At 39.0% G+C, this 18,548-nt stretch overlaps 2 protein-coding genes across 4 annotated transcripts; both read right to left on the reverse strand.

The window, feature by feature from the left end:
• Positions 1 to 269: 269 nt before the first annotated feature.
• LOC115421835 (zinc finger protein 226) lies at positions 270 to 3,719 on the reverse strand. Its single transcript, XM_030137784.1, has 2 exons — positions 3,559 to 3,719; positions 270 to 3,138 (listed from the first exon to the last, which is right to left on the reverse strand). Exon 2 carries the CDS (start codon positions 3,116 to 3,118, stop codon positions 1,505 to 1,507), a length of 1,614 nt encoding a protein of 537 aa, XP_029993644.1. The 5' UTR covers positions 3,119 to 3,138; positions 3,559 to 3,719; the 3' UTR covers positions 270 to 1,504.
• A 610-nt stretch (positions 3,720 to 4,329) lies between these two features.
• tbc1d22b (TBC1 domain family, member 22B) lies at positions 4,330 to 18,537 on the reverse strand. Of its 3 annotated transcripts, none has more exons than XM_030137785.1 (14): positions 18,258 to 18,537; positions 14,700 to 14,756; positions 14,147 to 14,324; positions 13,727 to 13,898; positions 12,937 to 13,104; positions 11,505 to 11,575; positions 11,107 to 11,235; positions 10,953 to 11,018; positions 9,528 to 9,642; positions 9,191 to 9,297; positions 9,037 to 9,112; positions 8,254 to 8,381; positions 7,954 to 8,049; positions 4,330 to 7,046 (listed from the first exon to the last, which is right to left on the reverse strand). In XM_030137785.1, the coding sequence occupies exons 1-14, from the start codon at positions 18,311 to 18,313 to the stop codon at positions 6,918 to 6,920; spliced, it is 1,548 nt and encodes a 515-aa protein (XP_029993645.1). In that variant the 5' UTR covers positions 18,314 to 18,537; the 3' UTR covers positions 4,330 to 6,917. The 3 variants fall into 3 exon arrangements, with proteins under 3 accessions (XP_029993645.1, XP_029993646.1, XP_029993647.1); XM_030137786.1 differs by lacking the exon at positions 4,330 to 7,046 and adding an exon at positions 7,077 to 7,359 and having other exon boundaries at positions 7,913 to 8,049; XM_030137787.1 differs by lacking the exon at positions 4,330 to 7,046 and adding an exon at positions 7,077 to 7,352 and having other exon boundaries at positions 7,912 to 8,049.
• Between the last annotated feature and the right edge of the window lie 11 nt (positions 18,538 to 18,548).

An 18,548-nucleotide genomic window follows, 5' to 3' on the forward strand; every position in this document is an offset into this window, starting at 1 on the left:
ACCAACGTGTATCAGAATTTATACACGTATTTTTGACAGTATGAAAATGGTTGTCATGTTTGAAAAGTACATTGGATTTGCTGTACTGTTAATAAGAAAACAGAACACTTCGTATTTATTAAATATGTTTTGTCCACAACTGTTAATTTGTTACCAATGTAGAGACTGCTCATTTTCCAGAGAACGCAACTTAATCTGGTCGTAAATTACTATTCAAGTCACCACAATGAAAACCTTTGGCGTAATTAAAAAGATCACAAACACAGATGTCTCATTAGAGTTGTTAAGTTTAATGATGTTTTCTAGAAAGAGCCATAACCTAATTTACAAAAGACCTTGAAAAAGTGGAAGCTTCAAAATCTAATAAATGATTTTCTACATTTTCACAGTAGCTTTTCAAAAAACAGTAGCTGAGGGTCCTTTAGACAAAAAAAACAAAAAAAAAAAACCCCAAACAAAAACAAAACACATTGATCCTGGTTCATTCACTACAGCACTTACAAAGCATCACATAAATACAGAAGAGCCGCTGACCATCTGTTTGCATAGGTCTGTTATCTCCAGTGTGTTTCACTGGGTAAAGGAACTACTCACAAAAATGTAAATGGCCAATCTTTAGAGTGATTACACTTGCCAATTTATACGACTTTGTTGACTTCAATCAGATCTTGGTAAAAACTAACAAATACTGAGTAATGCTGACCAACACACAGAACATTTGATGCTCTAGGCACTGCTACAAACAACACAAATACCTGAATCCCATATAAAATAACAATCCAGTCCGTGATATTGAGGACTCAAAATGAATTATTGCCAAATTTATAATAATCACTTAGGATCATCCTAGATGTCTTGTGTAAAAAATAGATTCTAGTAAACAAGATATCAGCCACTGCTTGGGCCAGTATGTGCCAAAATGGTGAGCGGAAAGCATTTTAAACACTGTTAATGAAGAATACTGGTGTCTTCATCTCCTACATATGGTGCAATGGTTTTGAATTAATTTATACATGAAAATGAAGTCGCCCCGTAGCTTGTGGACATTCAATTCCAACAGATGTAGTAACATAGGTTGATTCTTTATCTTTTGTGATTCTTGATTGTGAGGACATTACATGAGAAAGAGGGACAATTTTAACATTTGTGATCTGAAAAAAATGCAAAGAATTAAAAGGATTCAACTTTATGTTTGTTGAGATGGATCTCAGTTAATTTGAATTTTACACATAATTCTGAAAGTGAAGTAGAATGAATATCTGAAAACACCTGCTCTGTTAAGAAGTAAGCTGTTTGTTTTGCAGAAAGAGTGCTAAACATGAGAAAACCATAGTTTGGTTCATGAGCACATCATTTTCTGGTTGACTCAGAGTGTGAGTAGCGTAAAAGTGGCCTGAGTACTAAAGCAATGAACTTGGGAAATCAACAAGAATTTCACATCATTTCATCACTCTCTGGGCCTCCAAGGCAAAAAGGCAATGGCTGATTACATTCAAACTGAAACTCAGGCTTTGCTGGCCTGCTGTGTGCAGCCCTCTGTGATGCAGTCTTCCTCCACCTTGACCCTCAGGTGGTCCTGACAGTGTTCTAAGAAAGAGTCCAGTGATGAGAAACCCTGTTGGCAGGGCACACAGTGGTACAGCCTGTGCCTCTTTGACCCGGGCCATTTACAGGTGTCCATCTCGTTCATGCACACGCTGCACTGCCTCCTCTTCACAGCTGACTGATGAAGCTCTATGTGCTCCTTCAGCTGTGATTGCAATGAAAAAACCTCCACACAGGATGGGCATGGGAACTCTCTCTCTTCCTCCTCTTCTTCTTCCTCCTCCTCCTCCTCCTCTTGTTGTTCTTCTTCCTCATCCCTCTCCTCCTCTTCCACTTTAGGCACTTCTTCACATTTCTCTGGTTTACTAACCTCCTTCACTCTGGGCACTTTTCTTGGCCTGCCTGGACCAGCCCCATGTATCTTTTTATCTGCTGTGGTTTTTCCTGTATTTGGTCTATTTTCTAATAAGCTAGAGTCTTTGGTGGCACCTTCTGCTGACTGGCTTGTATTTTCAATAGCAGTAAAGCCTGAAGCTACATGCCTTCTAACATGAGCCAGAAGTGACAAATGATGAAAGAACACTTTGCTGCAAATCTGACATGTATATGTGAATATTCTCCTGCGCTTGGTGACAGGTGGCCTTGTTTCTATCCTTGGATTTGTCTCTCTGCTGTGCTTATCCTTCCTGTGTACGTACAGCTTAGCAGTGCTCTTAAACACCAAGTCACAGGAGCGACAGGTCAGTAACTTATTTTTGGATTTAAACTTTTTACTTGCTTCTTTTTTTCCTTCTCCAGCCACACTTTCAACTTTGGTGTGCTGACTGGAAGGAGCAATCAGCCTCTCATCTGTATGGGTTGTCTGTTTGTGGCGTTGTAGAGCAGCCTCTGTGCGAAAGATTCTGGAACAGAACTGGCAAAGATTTATAGTTTTGCTGCTGGGCCCTGGGACGTCTGAAGAGTCTGAAGGAGATGACTCTCCTTCAGAGACAGGCAGAGAGTCAACTGGAAGGCTACTAGCTTTAGCCATACCTGCTGAATGTGGTGGTTCATTACAACCAGCCTGCTGGTGGTGCAGCAAAGCCTGCTTTTGGTTAAAGCCTCTCCCACACGGTGCACATGCATACGGGCTTCTGTCCAGGACGTGTGGCTGTCGGTGAGGTGACTTGTCCTGCGTTCTATCGGGATCTGAAGTTCGAGTCATACATGCGGAGCATGGACTACCAACCCGTGTCTCTCCGTGACAAAGTTCACAAGGGGAGGAGTCATGGCCACACTTATGTAGCTGTAACGATGACCTCAGAGAAAACTCCTTCCCACATGAGGGACACCTGTGAGGCTTGGGTAGTGTGTGTTTCAGTTCCTGATGGTGCAACAGATCAGCTGCAAACGGGAAGCCTTTTCCACACTCTTGACAACCATATGGGAATGCTGGCTGCTTCTGATTGCGTAGATGTTGCTTTGTGTCAGCTCGAGCAATGAAGCTGGCGAGCCGGGAGAGGGTTTCTGTTGCGGTTTTAGGGCGGCTGAACGACTCTTGGGCCCTTGTGGTGCCCCAGCTGACTCCATCCATACTTCACAAGAGCTCCACTTCTGTTTAAGTAAAGATAGTTCGTGTTTAGCTTAGAAATTGCACAATAATAATAAAACAATAATAATACAAGCCTAATACCGATACTAGCATTTAGCTAACTGATGACGGAGAGAAAAAGAGGAAAGAAAAAGGGGAAATTCTCTACTTGTTAGCTAGCCTGATTTGTATCTTGGTAAATAATATCCATTTTTAAACTGTTTTAGTAGCTAGTTTCATTTCACAACAACACGTAAATACAGGTAATATGTAATAACCAAACAACCAGAGCTGGTTAGGTAAACGTACTGGCAGTATCCGCTAAGTCCCCGGTTCATGTCGACCAGAGTGGTTTCATGTTTGCGAACATTAGCTCGATGCTAGCTGCGCTGTGCTAACACAGAAAATATACATCCACGTCCACACGAGAAATATTATCTTACCGTGACTCTCAGACAACTTCGATGCGACAGGTATGATACCAGCTGGGTAAATTCAGGTAGAAGGTATCATCATCATTTGTTTTTGTTTCTATGAACCCCGATTTCATGGCTGTAAGTGAAAGTGAAGTTTGAGGCGGCTACATGATTGAGCTGTCAGGGTCACTTCCGGTGCGTCACTTACCCCCTGGTTTTTTAGGCTGCTTCTTTTTAATCAATGATGCAGTGTGTAAAAGTAATACTGTTCAAAGTGAGGCTAAAATGTAGGACACATCTTGGACACTGAAAACGTTGTAAGCCTGTTGAATATACCTAATGACTTATTCATTAAAAAAAAACTCTTCAAAAAGGAACGTATGCTTTTTTTTTAATTTATTTTTTTTTATTCTCATGTTATGGTAAATTAGAGTAGAATTTGTTTCATATATATCATGACAATATCATTGTCAAGTGTGGTTGTGGTTAAATTGCTGGTGAATCTTAGGACACAGCTGTGATTCTGTTGAATGTTTGAGGTCTATCACACATATTAAGTAAATATGAAAGCTAAAGGTGGATAAAAACACTAAGACTCACATCATCTGATATTTGTTGTGCTCAGAGAATCCATCTTCATGTTTCATAAATATTTTGGAGGCAAAAAAGGTTAATATTTTCAGAGCTATCGGTTTAATAATTTTGGCCACCACAGTTTGTATATATCCTCTGTACCCATTTGTCTTGATGCAAAAAACATGTCTAATGTATGATATATATAAACACACGGAGAGGAAATGCATGAGAATGAAGAATTATCGTTTAATATAAACAAAACGTTGAAATACAGCAGGTTACTGTAAGAAATGAATAATTCTTCCCTTAAGGCTGAAGCCACCATTAACTACTGAAGTGTTCTTAGAGTGTATTGGCCCATTGGACATTTGGCATACTGATGGAAAACAAGGAAACAGCATGAGCACTTCTGATAACTGACAACAAACAAACAAGTATTCATTTTTTTTAAGCTTTTAGTTGGTGGTTAAAAGCATGAATACCATCATGGCAGGTATGACTGAAAAAGTTACAACCTATTGTGACACAAACATTGGAGGAGCAGGTGAAAGAAGAAGCAACAAAAACTATTTTAAGGCTAAAGGCAACTGTCAATACTCAAAATGTTAACGATGTCCAAGATGGGATTAATGAAAATGACTAAACAAATGAATAACAACAATAGTAATAAAGAGTCATACTGACTCTATGTGCCACAATATCTTTAGTAGTTCTTCATCAGATTATAATTTCAATATAATTTAACTTTTTAACTTTTAACTTACACTAAGAAAAAAAGTTTCACTGATGACTATTTTAATAGTGTATGAGAAGACGGTGTTCAGGATACAATCCAAGTATCTACTGCACTCCACAGTTCTACCGAACCTTAGTAAATATGACAATAAACTTTACTTCAGAATAGTCGAAAATCCAATAGATGAAGGCATTACTTTTAACATGTTTATGGAAAACAAAGTACCACAGTCTAATGATTGTCTTTTCTTCTAAACATACATTTTGAGTATCACTGGTAATAAAAGTAAATGAGAAGAAACACACACATATTCACATTTCCCCCACGTACAGTTAAAAGTGACAAGGTTCGGAGTTGTGTGAAAGACCAAATCTAATGTGAAAACAACACATAAGCATTAATGAAAACAGAATATAGAACCATGTTACACAGTAAAAGACAAGAATACATTACACATGTTTATAACAAAGGCATCATAACATATTCTGAGCTGCACTGTGTCCACAGGACTGTCTCAAGTAGGTTTGTGTGACTAAATGTCCTACAGCATTAAGAGTCACCACTAAATCTTCATCCCCATAAACAATTATTGAAACTATTTAAAACTCATTAAAGTTTTTACATTGAATATTTTAAACTAATTATGCATATGCAGACTTCTTTACAGTGACCATAGGTATCTAGTTATATACTACAAAGACTATCTTTAAGACCACTGTTGTTTTTAAGCATAAAGGAACACACATTGTCAAACTGTATGATATAATTTTGTACCAGTCAAGAGGAGTGTTTGCATATGCCACAATATTGTATTAAAAATATATTAAACTGTCTAAAAACGAACAAAGTAGGGAGTTATGTACCACCATGACCTTAGATCCATTAATGTGCAAACATACAGTATGAAATGGGGGTTTTGAAGGCTACATTAAACAAAAGGTCTTCACAGGCAATAAAACTAAAATGTTACATTTGTTGTTATTCCTGTACCTATAGGCTTCATAGTTGTGCTAATTACATACTGACACCAGTTTGTCAATTTCCAGTCCAAACCACCTTCTGTACTCTTCGTGTGTGCCTAAATTCCACCTACAATGCCAATTTTAAGAACATTTTTTGAAACGTCTATTCAGCCCTTCATTAAGAGCTTATCTGTTTCAATTTATGGGAGCTACAAAAGAGGATATTTACTCTGGAACTCCACTGGCACATATAATTAAACTAAATGATTAAGGTCCAAATCATTAGTTGATTGTACGATGCAGATTTGGTAACACTGAACCTAAAAAACTAAAGTCTTCTCACAAAATAACTCTCTTATTACAGACGGGGTGGAGGGGTGGGACTGCAGTTTATTTTTTCCCCCAAACATCTCAAACAGTGTCAGACTAAAGTGAAACAGGCTGTAAAAGACAAAGATCAAAATAATGCAACTGTCTGGTTTAAGACTTCTTCCCTCATAAAATGATTGGTAAAACAAATCTGCAAAAAAATAGAATCTATAGAAACCATCTTTAAATAAACGGATGATTTCACACACATTCATCATCCATTTAAATTACACAGTTCTTTTAAATGTACATTTACCTGGAGAGACAATCATTGTTGCATGACCAAAAAACTATAAATAAACCGAAGTCACATAGCTATGGCTGTTTATACTGTAACAGTCCGTTGATACTGTGCAGCGCATGGACTGCAAAATACTCCTGTAATCACTGAGCTGTAAGGATGCACCATTAACCCACATCCAGTGTGAAACTCACTGGAATTCATGTTCACAGGATCATTCTTGCTGATTTGTCACAAGGCTCTGAGATTTAAGCACAACACAGCCAGACACATCTGTAGAGGGAAAACAAAACTGAGGAGTTGGCCTTCACCTTTTACCTCTTTCGCTGGTCGACTTAACAGTGTGGAGAGTTTTTCTGCACAGGTCACATATGTCGGCCTCTTCAAGGACGTCTCAGAGTCATAGCATGTGCGGGGTATCTGAAATACTGCAGGTCTGCTTAAATACAGTCTAGTTGGATGCAAAAGTCCTTGTTGTGCTCATGCTGTGGAAGCCCCAGGCCTATCTCTTGTAGTGGCTGGGTGCATCCGCAAACATATATTTGAGTCTATAAGCTTCAGCTAGAAGGAGACCCACTTCTTCATTGCCCCAATGGATTGTAGGAAGGTTCTGCAATAGCATGAGAAGGCCCTAAAAGCAAAACAACAAACATTTTACACATCAAAAATGGTTTGCTAAGCAGGGATTAACAGTGGGGGAGACTTGATCAAATTTATACAAGCTCTCAAGATGGTAGACTAAAATGTGTATGCATCCGTGTGTAGTGCAAGCTGTCTGGAACAACTCATCTCCAGTGTTGATGAGTAGTGAATTACAATAGTTTACTCATAGTTCAACTATTTTTCTGGATTTTGTTGCATAGTAAAAGCTACAGGAGGCAGAAAAAATTAATCAAACTCCATGGATAGTTGTGTTGTTGATCAAGTTCGTCCAGTTAGTTGTGCTTTAAAGGGGTCGTATTTTGCTAAACCAACATTTATTAGTCTGTGGTACATTTATTTGTGTATTTGGACCCTAATAGTTCAAAAGTTTCAATTTGAACCCTCCAGGTGCTGCAAAGCTATCTTTATATTAATTTTGGCAAAAATCGAGTGGATTTCTATAACCCGTTTTAATTCCTTCTTAATTTGTTACATCTAACAGCATTTGCACATATGGGGTCAAGACTTCCAACGAACATTTCTCCGAGTACCCCATAATTGTTTGTCAGCAGCAGCAGTTGTAGTCCATACTGAAAATATGTCCAAACTTCGAGCTGATTACCTAAAATGTTCAGTTGTTGGTTGTATTAACAAACACAAGTGGCTGAATGGGACAGAGCCGCACAGCTAACAAGCTGGAGGGGGTGGGGCGTGAAGCGGCTCATTTGCATTTAAAGGGCCAGTGCTCAAAATGACCTTTTTCATGTTATTACTCAGAAATAGGGTTGAAGATGTAGACCACAGGGAAATGTTTTAAAATGCATAATTCCATCTAATTTCTAAGCAAAATATCACTGCTTTAAAGTAGTTCCCAACAGGTGATACAATAATAGTACCTGAAAGTCGACCATGGAGAGAATTTCTTTGCGCCACTCTATGAGGAAAGCTGCACAAACGTACAAGTGGAAGTGGGAGAAACCCTCTGCCTCGGCCTGCAAAAAACAGAACCCTGTTACAGGCAGTTACAACATAACTGTCAAACACAGCCAAAGACAACAGAAATGTCCTGACACTTGAACTCTTTCAACTTCAAATGCTATATTTGTAGCATGAATTGAGAAATTGTTTTTCTATCCGCTGTTATATTGGACTCATGGTATTTTGAAGGTTTATTTGTGATACATATTCGGATCTACCTGATAGGTGTCCCAGAGGCGAATAGTGCACCGCAGTGGTAGCTCCCTCATCAGCAGATTGTTCATCCAGCGGAAAGCAAACTGCAGGTACTCCACCTCATACTTCTTGAAATGATTGTGAACGTCCTCTGGAGACAGACCCACATACAGACATTGTTAGAGGTGCATTTCGTGTTTATAACTTCCATCATAGCTGCTGTGCAGTCTTTTATCATTTTCAACATACATCAGGGTTCCTACAGGTTTCTATAAGTTAAAGTTAAGACCTTTTTAAGACTACTTTGAACAGAATTTAATGCCCATTTCACAGCCATACTGGCAAAAATTCATGACTCCTAGAATTTAGGAAAATGTACTGATTTAGTCCAATGCCTACATTCCCACTATTCTGAGTCATTCCTCACTGGGGGCTGCAAAGTTAGCGATAATTGGTTCCTAACTTCAACTTAAATTGTAGGGTTGGAACGAGTGGAACTGAGTAGACTAATGTTACCTTCTTTGCAGTTTGGACATTTCTCTGACAAATTTAAACACAATAGAATGTACAAGTTTATAGCAACATAACTTAAGACCTACCATACTAAATTTAATACCTTTTAAAGACCTTTTTAAGGTATTAAATGCAGATTTAAAAATTCCAGACTTTTAAGGCTTTTTAAAATCCCACAGGAACCCTGATATATGAACTCATAGTCAGCAGGTTGAAAATGAAGAGGCATGGGCGGGTCACAGTATGTCAGCTGGAGCTGTCACAGCTCAGAGGGTCCGTAACTCTGTACCTACCATCAATCCTACTCACGAGCTCCTCCAAAGCTTTCACTTTGTTCTGGATCCCCGGCTGAGCGAAAGTATAGTTGTCCTGAAAGGATATTAAACTCAGTAAACCATACTTTTTGGTTTTATGTTCAGTCACATGTGTTAATTTCTGTAAACAGACCTGTATTCCATCCAGCAGTTTGCTCATACACCAGAAGCTATCAGCTTCAATGTTCCTTTGGGTTTCCAAAGGAAGGGCTGCCACCTCAAAATTCTCCATATCTTCCGCTGTTAGAACAAATAACACTGAATGAAGACCCACACAGATGACTCCTACTAACACTGTTCTATGTTTTAAGGTTGGCTAAGAAACTTGGATGTATTCTAATACAGTAAAACAGATGTGGATGCAGAAAACATTTACTGGTGAGAGACCACAAACTCCAACCACAAATTAAAACTGGTTTACTGTGCGTGAAAAGGTGTTCTCTGGTGGAGTTTTCCAACAAGCTACTTACTGACAAACTCAGACAAGAAGACGACAAAGAAGGGTGTAACCAGGTCATTAATTCCTTGAACGTAACCGCTAGCAGGATGACGGATGGCCCAGATAAAGAGGATTCGCTCAAACACCTGAGGAGAGACATCAAAATATTTTCTCACTGTGTATGCCTCATGCTGAAAATGAAAAGAAACTACTTGATTAAGGACCACACACCCTTTCAACTTGAGGAGACACGTAAATCTTTTTCCTATAAAATGAGGAATTTTGTCTATATAATATTAATTTTAATATTGTGTAGTCTGGTGTGTGCTTGTGCTTTGGACTGAAACATAAACAATATTTATATTTAAATATGCACTATGATGTAATAGATTCTGCAAAAATAACACACTCATAAAATGCTAAGAAAAACTGACTTTGTTCATATGTTATTACAGTTAGTGATTAGCAGAATACATAATACAATAACACAATATGACCACAATCAGGGGATAGGTAATCTTGATTTGTTTCAGTGCTCTTGACAAGTCAAAATTTTTTTTCAATCTATACGCGTTCAAGAAAAAACATGATTAACAAGTAATTTCCTTTATTAAATCTAGATGTTCTCTATATTGCTAAATCAACAAATATCAACCATAGCACAAAACAGCACAGCAAAAGTATCATCATTTGTTGAAACATGTTTATATATTATTATAAAACACCACTGGAAGGCAATGACTGCAGAAATTTACTCACAATGACTATGTAACTAGTAAACAACAGGTCTTCAGAGGCACTTATCTCTACTAACTGAATTAGCACAATTCAGGTGAATGCAAATATTCTGAATTATCACCAGTAGAGCTTTAAATCTGCAGTCGTTTGTCTATCACTGGTTGCTGATAAATCTGACGACAATTATCTAATATGTTGATAGCCCACAAAATCACCACATTTGAGGAAGTAGTTCCTCTCAGTGCAGTTCCTTTTCATAGCTCAGTTCCTCTATACTGGTGTAGTTATCACAAATGCTTCCTCTGTGGCACTATACAGTATAATTCAGTGTACTCATTTCCTGACTCATCTAATCATCTAATGAGGCACTCACATTTTTTGAGACGTGTTTAGGGCACAGCAGATAAAAGTGACTTGAGCTTCAACATCAGGAAAAAATGTGAATCCTGTGAAATGTGGTGCAGAAAAATTCACTCACCCTCTCAAGACTGTAGATAAATCCATATCGGTTTGACCAAATTGTGTGAGTTTTTTGCTCGTTATAAATTAACCAAACCTAATATCCATCCAGTACAACATAAATACACAATGAGGAAATGTCCAACATGTAGTAAAAAGCATGATATAAAAATGAAATGCCTATATGCACTCTAAATGCTTTATTCCTTCTAATTTTTTACCTGAATGTAATAGTCGTGCTCAGCACATCAGATCTTACCTCTTGTACTGCCGGCTGCTGAAACAAGGGAATCAGAGGGTTGGTCCTTGGGATGTCGATGTGAATCTAACGGGACCAAAGATTACAGAGATGTTTCTAAGGACAACTCAGGATAACGAGCATGTTTCTTACTGAGCAGTTTTTAAAGCATTACCTGTCTGTATGTGTCCTTATAATGCTCATCTGTCCTGGAGTGGTAATACTGTTCTATGAAGCCAAAGTATTCTTCACGTTTCCTTTTTAACACCAGCTCTCTGCGCTCCTTGTTTGCCGGCAGGTAGCCCTGTCAGAGACCATGGAGAGGAAAAATAGCAGAGAAAATGTGGAAAAGAGAGTGAGGAGAAACTTTTTTTTATTACATGACAGTTTCAGAGAAACAGAGCAGGCCAGCAATGTGAGATAAGAGACAAAAAAAGAGCAGATAAGGTTCCCTGTAAGGACAAGTTGTTGAAATCATGCAAGTATTATCTAGAGAGGAATGCAAGTTACACACATACTGAAAACATTTGAGACATCATTTTGTTAGCAAAAATACAGGGGGAAAAAACTCACAGAGAGAAGTCTCCATGTGATTGGTCGAACTTCTCTTGGTATGCCTGACCAGCTGTGCTTCCGGAGTTCTTCTGCAGAACACAACACAGAGCAAGATATAAACACACAACTCTATTTCACCAAGGGAACAGACTCCCCACACCAACCCAGGGTGGAATGGAGCTGTTCCACATGTTCAGAAAAGTGCCTGACATAGTGCTGTATCATACGATCATCACACGACGAAAACTTTTATTATTTTACATTATCACTTGTTTCATTGTGTTAGTGGCTGGTTGATAGGTTTATTATTTTAGATTTTTCTTCTTTTTTTTTTGTTTTTATTTATTTTTGGTTTCTGTTGGATTTTCTTCCCATTTTGTTTTATTGTTGCCACACCCCCTTTTGGGATATAATGAGGCTGATTGCCACACACCTGCTTTGCCACATATATTTGGGTTGCCACACAAAGCAGAGCAGGACTGTGCTGAACAAAGAAGTGAGGTGAGCAGAAAGAACATTTGAGTTTGATACATTATTTTGAACAAATATCAAGCTTGATAGTTATGTGGAATGTTTTTTTTTTTTTTGTCAAAGCGCAGTTTGGTTTGCACACCTACTGCTATACACTGGATGACTGAGGAGTTTGCACCCTTGGTAGGCGGAGCAAGGTATGTGGTAATTAATTGTAGTGGCATGTTTTGTTCTTTTGTTTGAAATGTGTGTATTAAATAACAATTTTAAATATGAGTAATATGTCTTGTTTGTAATAGTGTCTGTGCTTTTAAAGAAAATGCAACCTAAGTAAACTTCGCAAAATAACTTGTGTACAAATGTTTGTGTTTTAGTTTCACGATGCTTGATGATAAAATAAAGATTTGCACCAGTCGAACTCTACGCCATTTCATTGATGCCAAGGGCTGCTACACATTGGATAACACAACACTCTTTGCAGCAAAATGTTTTGTAACTAGGACAATGTTTTGAGATACAGCAAAGAAATGTGCTCTAGGAAAACAAACTAAGACAAATGACAGGATGAGGAGCTCATATCGAAACCTGGGGCTGGAGATGTGGTTTGAATATGATCAATCTGACAAAGACCAGAAAACCATAGTTGGTCTCAATTCCAACAAAACCAACGTACAACTGAACTTTGGTAAGAATTATCATTGATAAGTGTTGTGTATTTACCTTGTAGTATTTTACACATGATTTTAGATTTTTTTAGGATTAGTTGAAAGTTTGCACAATGGATCTTATTAAAAGTGGAAGAGTCAACCTTCTGTGAGTCGAATGTATATTTAAAAAGCAATAAGACATAACCCTGTCCATTTGGTAATTTAATATATGTAAATTTATATAAAGTATACTACAATTTGACAATCTACATATGAGGTTTTGGTCAAATTTCACAGCCCTGTCCAAGCAGTATTCTGTTTTTCTCTCCTACCCAAGTCCGTGTTAGGACTAGCCAGTAGCTGTTTAAATTTGTCCAGCCGGCTCTTCTCCCGCACAGTCATCGGCGGCGCCCCTGAGGCATTCTGATCGGAGATACGAGCTACCAGCGGGATGATGGGGCGAACTGGAAGAGACTGCTGCTTTTGTAGTGAGGAGCGAACTGTGACAGAGGGGCAAGAAATGAAAAAATAAGGAGGAACATTTAATATAGAAATACAAATTCTACGCAAGCACTTTTAAACAACAAAGCACATAAAATGGCATCTCTACAAAAACGAGAGGTCATTAAGCACATTTCAGCTGATGTTGGAGCTAGTTTCCCTGTAGCCTCAAACTAAATACACAGAATACAGATCATATCTGAACACCAAAGTCCTGTTGACAGCTTGTCAGAAACCCTGTCTGAGGATCTGAGCAAACAACACACTGGACCAACCTGACATTTATATTTTACCTTATAAAAATATTGGATATAAGATGGATATAAATATTTTATGCATAGAACTGCTACACCTAAAAAACAGCTCAAACTTATCAGACCCAGTGAACCATGTTAATGTAAAACTAACAAAACCCTCTTTACTATCTTTAAAACAACATGCGGTCATAAGTAATTGCAAAATCTTCTGTGGGCTGCAAGGCCTGATATAATCCACAAGCCCTTCCTGCAACTGAGGTCCTCCCTTGACAAAGTCTGAAATTAGCTCCGCTGTGAATCAACACATAAGCTGCTCAGAAGTTATTAAAGTAGAATTAACTGCCGCAGCATATCATCCACTTACCTGAGGACATGTTGAGGTCAGCCTCACTACTGGACTTGACAAACTTGCCATTTAGGTGTTCACAGTCTCCGTCCTCTTCCTGCACATCCTGAAGGTGTTGACCTTTTGTTGGGGGATGCATCATCCCTGTGTCTGTATCATCGGCCAGATTCTGCAGCTGCTGCTGAGTACACTGAAGGCAAAGGAGAACACAGATCACAATCTGTTTTTTTTCATTTCAGATTTAGTGCCATCATGACTTCATAAACATTTTAATCTTTAAAAGATTAGTTTAATTCACTCACACCAAAAGAAAAGAGTTATAAATAGATAATATAACTAAATAAATAAAAAAAAACATTATCTGCATAATTACAAATAAATACTGCAGTAGTTACAAGGACAAAAGCCCATGCTTTAATGCTCAGACTCTACAGGCACCTGGTTATGAGTGGATGTTGGGTGTAGAGACAAAGTAGGTGCAGGTGTCCCAAGGAAATCATCCTCCTCCTCATCATCAATGTCCCAAGCATCATTGGTGCTGCGAGCAAATTCATGGAAACTGGAGGCCTTTTTAGTCTTGAGATTGTTAAAATTAGGCTTCGTGTCTTTGTGGTACCTGCCAAAGACAGATCAAGAGAGAGTGAGATACTGAAGACAACAGTCATACTCATATCAACATTGATAGTTTAGATAGAAAATATTATTTAAGAAGCTGGCAGGCTTGATAAAAAAAACATGTAACAGAAAGGCCTCATGGAACATCATGAATACAGACCACAATGCAGATGCCGGAAATTATAAGGCAGTGGAACACAGAAACTCTCTCAAAGACTGAAAGTGAAGTACATGACACCATCACTGTTACATGCAATTCACATACTTAATTTACACATAAAGCAATCAACTGAACAGCAGCCCAAGTGAAACCAATAAAAACCACATCTGTGTAGATGACATGGCATCATGCAACCTGACTCCAATGAGCACTTACGCGCGCCGTAATCGTGGGTCGAGAGGTGGATGCTGTGCTCCATATACAGGTTGTACACTGCAGAAGATGGTACATACTATAAAATGTAGTTACCTCTGTACTGAAAATGCATGCAGCCTCACAACATCTGACCCAGCCAGTCCATAAAGTCAAGAGACTTTTATTCAGTCACTGCACATCATTATTGTAACAATTCTTTCATTCATTTATTACCTCCGCCAAGGAGGTTATGTTTTTGCCAGGGTTTGTTTGTTTGTCTGTTTGTTTGTCTGTCCGTTAGTGTGCAACATAACTCAAAAAGTTATGGACAGATTTGGATGAAATTTTCAGGGTTTATTGGAAATGGGATAAGGAAGAAATGATTAAATTTTGGTGGTGATCGGGGGTGGGGGGGCCCACGGGGGGCGCCACTGATCAGCCTTGGTGGAGGTCTGCGCTCTCCGAGTGCTTCTAGTTTTCTTCTGTTGTGGTTTTTCATAAAGAGTTACACAATTAATCAATGTCAGCCAGTGTGATTACATAATTGAATTGAGTGGTACTGACTGAACAGAAGAGGCTACTATGCAAGTAAGAAATGCAAACAAAATGTTTTATTTTTTTAAGTTTATGGATTTCTTGTACTAGTTAAAGTTTGTATGTTTGAACTATAAAAAAACACACATTTCAACATGAATGACGCACCTGCACAGTCTCCTTATTAACACAGCAAGTAGATTAAGATCACAATCAAATCATGACAATATTACCCACAATAACTACAGTGTGATTTTTTTCCTTAAATCATGGAACCCTAATATCCTGACTCCATAATTATATCTTCATGTTGTTCATACAAGTGTTAAGCATTTCAGCAAATGTATCAAAATGTTTTATTCTTTATGTACAGGGGTTGGACAAAATAATGGAAACACCTTCACCTCAAGATGATAATGCCCCAATCCATACAGCTAGAACTGTTAAAGAATGGCATGAGGAACATTCTAATGAAGTTGAGCATCTCGTATGGCCGGCACAGTCCCCAGACCTCAACATTATTGAGCATTTATGGTCAGTTTTAGAGATTCAAGTAAGACGTCGATTTCCACCGCCATCGTCTCTAAAAGAGTTGGAGGGTATTCTAACTGAAGAATGGCTTAAAATTCCTTTGGAAACAATTCACAAGTTGTATGAATCAATACCTCGGAGAATTGAGGCTGTAATTGCCGCAAAAGGCGGACCTACACCATCTTAAATTATATTTTGTTGATTTTTTTAAGGTGTTTCCATTATTTTGTCCAACCCCTGTAGTATGAGCTCCAGCCCAAACACATTCAATATGTTTCAGGATCACATCATTTACAACACTTTAGATGACTTAATAGAAAAGCATGGAGTCAGAAAAACAATATTACTGCAGATACCCTTATGTTCTGCATTAAGATGGCACTGAAAGTCCCCCCCCGAAATTTTACATACACAGTCATTCTTTCTGTAGATTGCTAATTCTTACTGTGTATTGAACTGAACTAAAGGACAGCTTGCACAGCTACAGCCCTCTCCACCACCCTGTGGTTTGCATTATGTTCAGCGGATGCTAACTTCTTAATGCTCAGCCAGCCTCTTTCCACCTCTCTGATGACCCAAAGCTGGCACAGTCAAAAGTCAGAGGACGGGATCTGGGCCAGAAACAGGCTGCACTGGCACAGAGGTCATCCTGCCAACAACTGTGGTCGGCTCTTTTCCTTCAGAGAAATTTAGAAGCTGTGGCTTCCCCTAGCGACTTCATCAACCCATTCAGACTTCTCTAAAAGAATCTGCTGACAGGATTAAGTAATGCATGCTCACGGGCAGTTAACATAGGATGGTAATTGAGGCTCCACATCCTTGCCTTGCTTCGTCTATTGTTTGTCACCACAGCAAAACTCTTGGGGAAAAGGTACTGTAAAACTGTATGTTGCCAGAGGTTTTCTTTTTAAAATGCATTCTTTGATAAGGTCCCTGTTGTACTGAGTGGAAACAAATGAATTTCCAGAGACTATTGTTTACTTTTGACAAATTGGTAGTCTACTACTGAATATAAAATTACCATTTTCCAAAATGCTGTCAGTAACTCATGATAACTACTGTTTTCTAAGATGCTGAAAGGCTTTTGTATGAATATGACAAAGCAACAAATATAATCCTTACGTGAATTTTACCCTCCTGCTTCTCATGCATGCCCCAGGCTGTAAGATGCCAGTATATTTTCCATCATTTGCCTGTATAAACTGACAGTAATCCTACTGGCTGAGAACTGGACCTGCTGATTATCAGGTAGTGCCAGAGTCTCTTGTTTACCAGCCTCCATCTCGTTTTATCAGGAGCGGCTCAAGGACAGGCACTAGCTGCTTGCTTTCCTGTTCAAACATATGTTTGTGTTTGGGTTTCCAGCCTTCCGCCCACCACAGTTCAAGAAAGATCAGCGTGTGTGACAAAGGCAACAACGCCCTCTCCTTAGAGATCCTCTCTACTCAGATTACCCTAACAGACTGACTAGCCTTTTTAGCTCCTAACCTGCCAGGCAGTTGCTTTGAGACCACACAGAACACCCACTTGAACTTCTCAGAACCATTAAGACATGCAGGCCAATAAAGATAAAAAACATTGCCATAAAAATCATGTCTTATCAGAGGTTTTTTTGTAATAACCATCACAGCATGAGGCTGAGGACATAAAACAAACACAATAATGTAAGAGAACCTGGAAGCTTTCAAAATCAACACCAACACCATGATGCCAATTGAGCAATCTCTACAGGCTAAAACAAGACTGGCTTGAAGACTTCAGTTAAGAGAGAAATAATCTGTATGCTACCTCCCTCTTTTTTTTTTTTTTTTTTTTAATCTTTTTATGTTTTAGTATTTTCCTCCAATATTATGGACTTAAAGAAGGTCTCCAGAGTGAACTTCTAAGGAACTACATAACCTGACCAACCCGTTTTTGTGGGCAAACAGTGCATCATGTTGGCCATTAAGAACCTGTTATAAAGAGGATGTACTTAAGTGAACTTTACTCTCATGACTCATTTTGGTGGGTAAGACTTGAGATTGCTGCAGTCATCAAGACAATGCAATGACAGTCTTCTTTTTTTCTTCTTCCCAAGGGTCTCCAGCTCTCAGCACAGACAAGAAAAACATATGGCGGGCGATGCACGGACTGTGACAGCTGACACCTCCACTCTGAGCGTTGAAAACCACACAGAGGAAATAGATGGATGGTCTCTGTGTGTCACTCTTAGCTGGGGGCTATTATCAAGACACACAGTGAACCCAGACGGAACAAAGGGCTCAGTAGTCCTGAAGAATATGAATTAAAATCAGCAGCCGGCACAAGATGAACTCACGACTCTTTCACTAATAGTAAATCAGTCAGTCAGTTATTCATTCGAGCATATAATTAAGAGTGCATTTATGACTCCTCAATACCGTAAAGGGCGTTTATTTCCCTGTCTATGATGATATGTGAACAGCACCTACCGAAACTTACCAAACAAACAGGTAACACATGGTTATATTCATAAGAGTAGGTGCCAAAACCCACCTTCCGGGAACCTTTGCGTTTCTCCTCCAAAAATTGATCCTGTTCTCGGTGGCCATACTCGGATATCACAAACCCGTTCAGACCGACGCCGAGCCCGGCTCCTTATACGCCCTAACCATGGGGAAACCGTTTCCGCGTTTCACTAGCGACCGCTCAGCCCCGCTCGGCTCCCTCTGGTCAGCCTCCTCATGAGTTTAAACCACCCGCAGATAATGTTATTTTGCTTTCAATTGCGATGATGTGTGATGTGAAACTCTGTGAGCCGCCATCTTGGAGCAGACCGACTGTGGC

Source organism: Sphaeramia orbicularis, chromosome 7 (genome assembly GCF_902148855.1).
Source record: "Sphaeramia orbicularis chromosome 7, fSphaOr1.1, whole genome shotgun sequence".
Taxonomy (NCBI): domain Eukaryota; kingdom Metazoa; phylum Chordata; class Actinopteri; order Kurtiformes; family Apogonidae; genus Sphaeramia; species Sphaeramia orbicularis.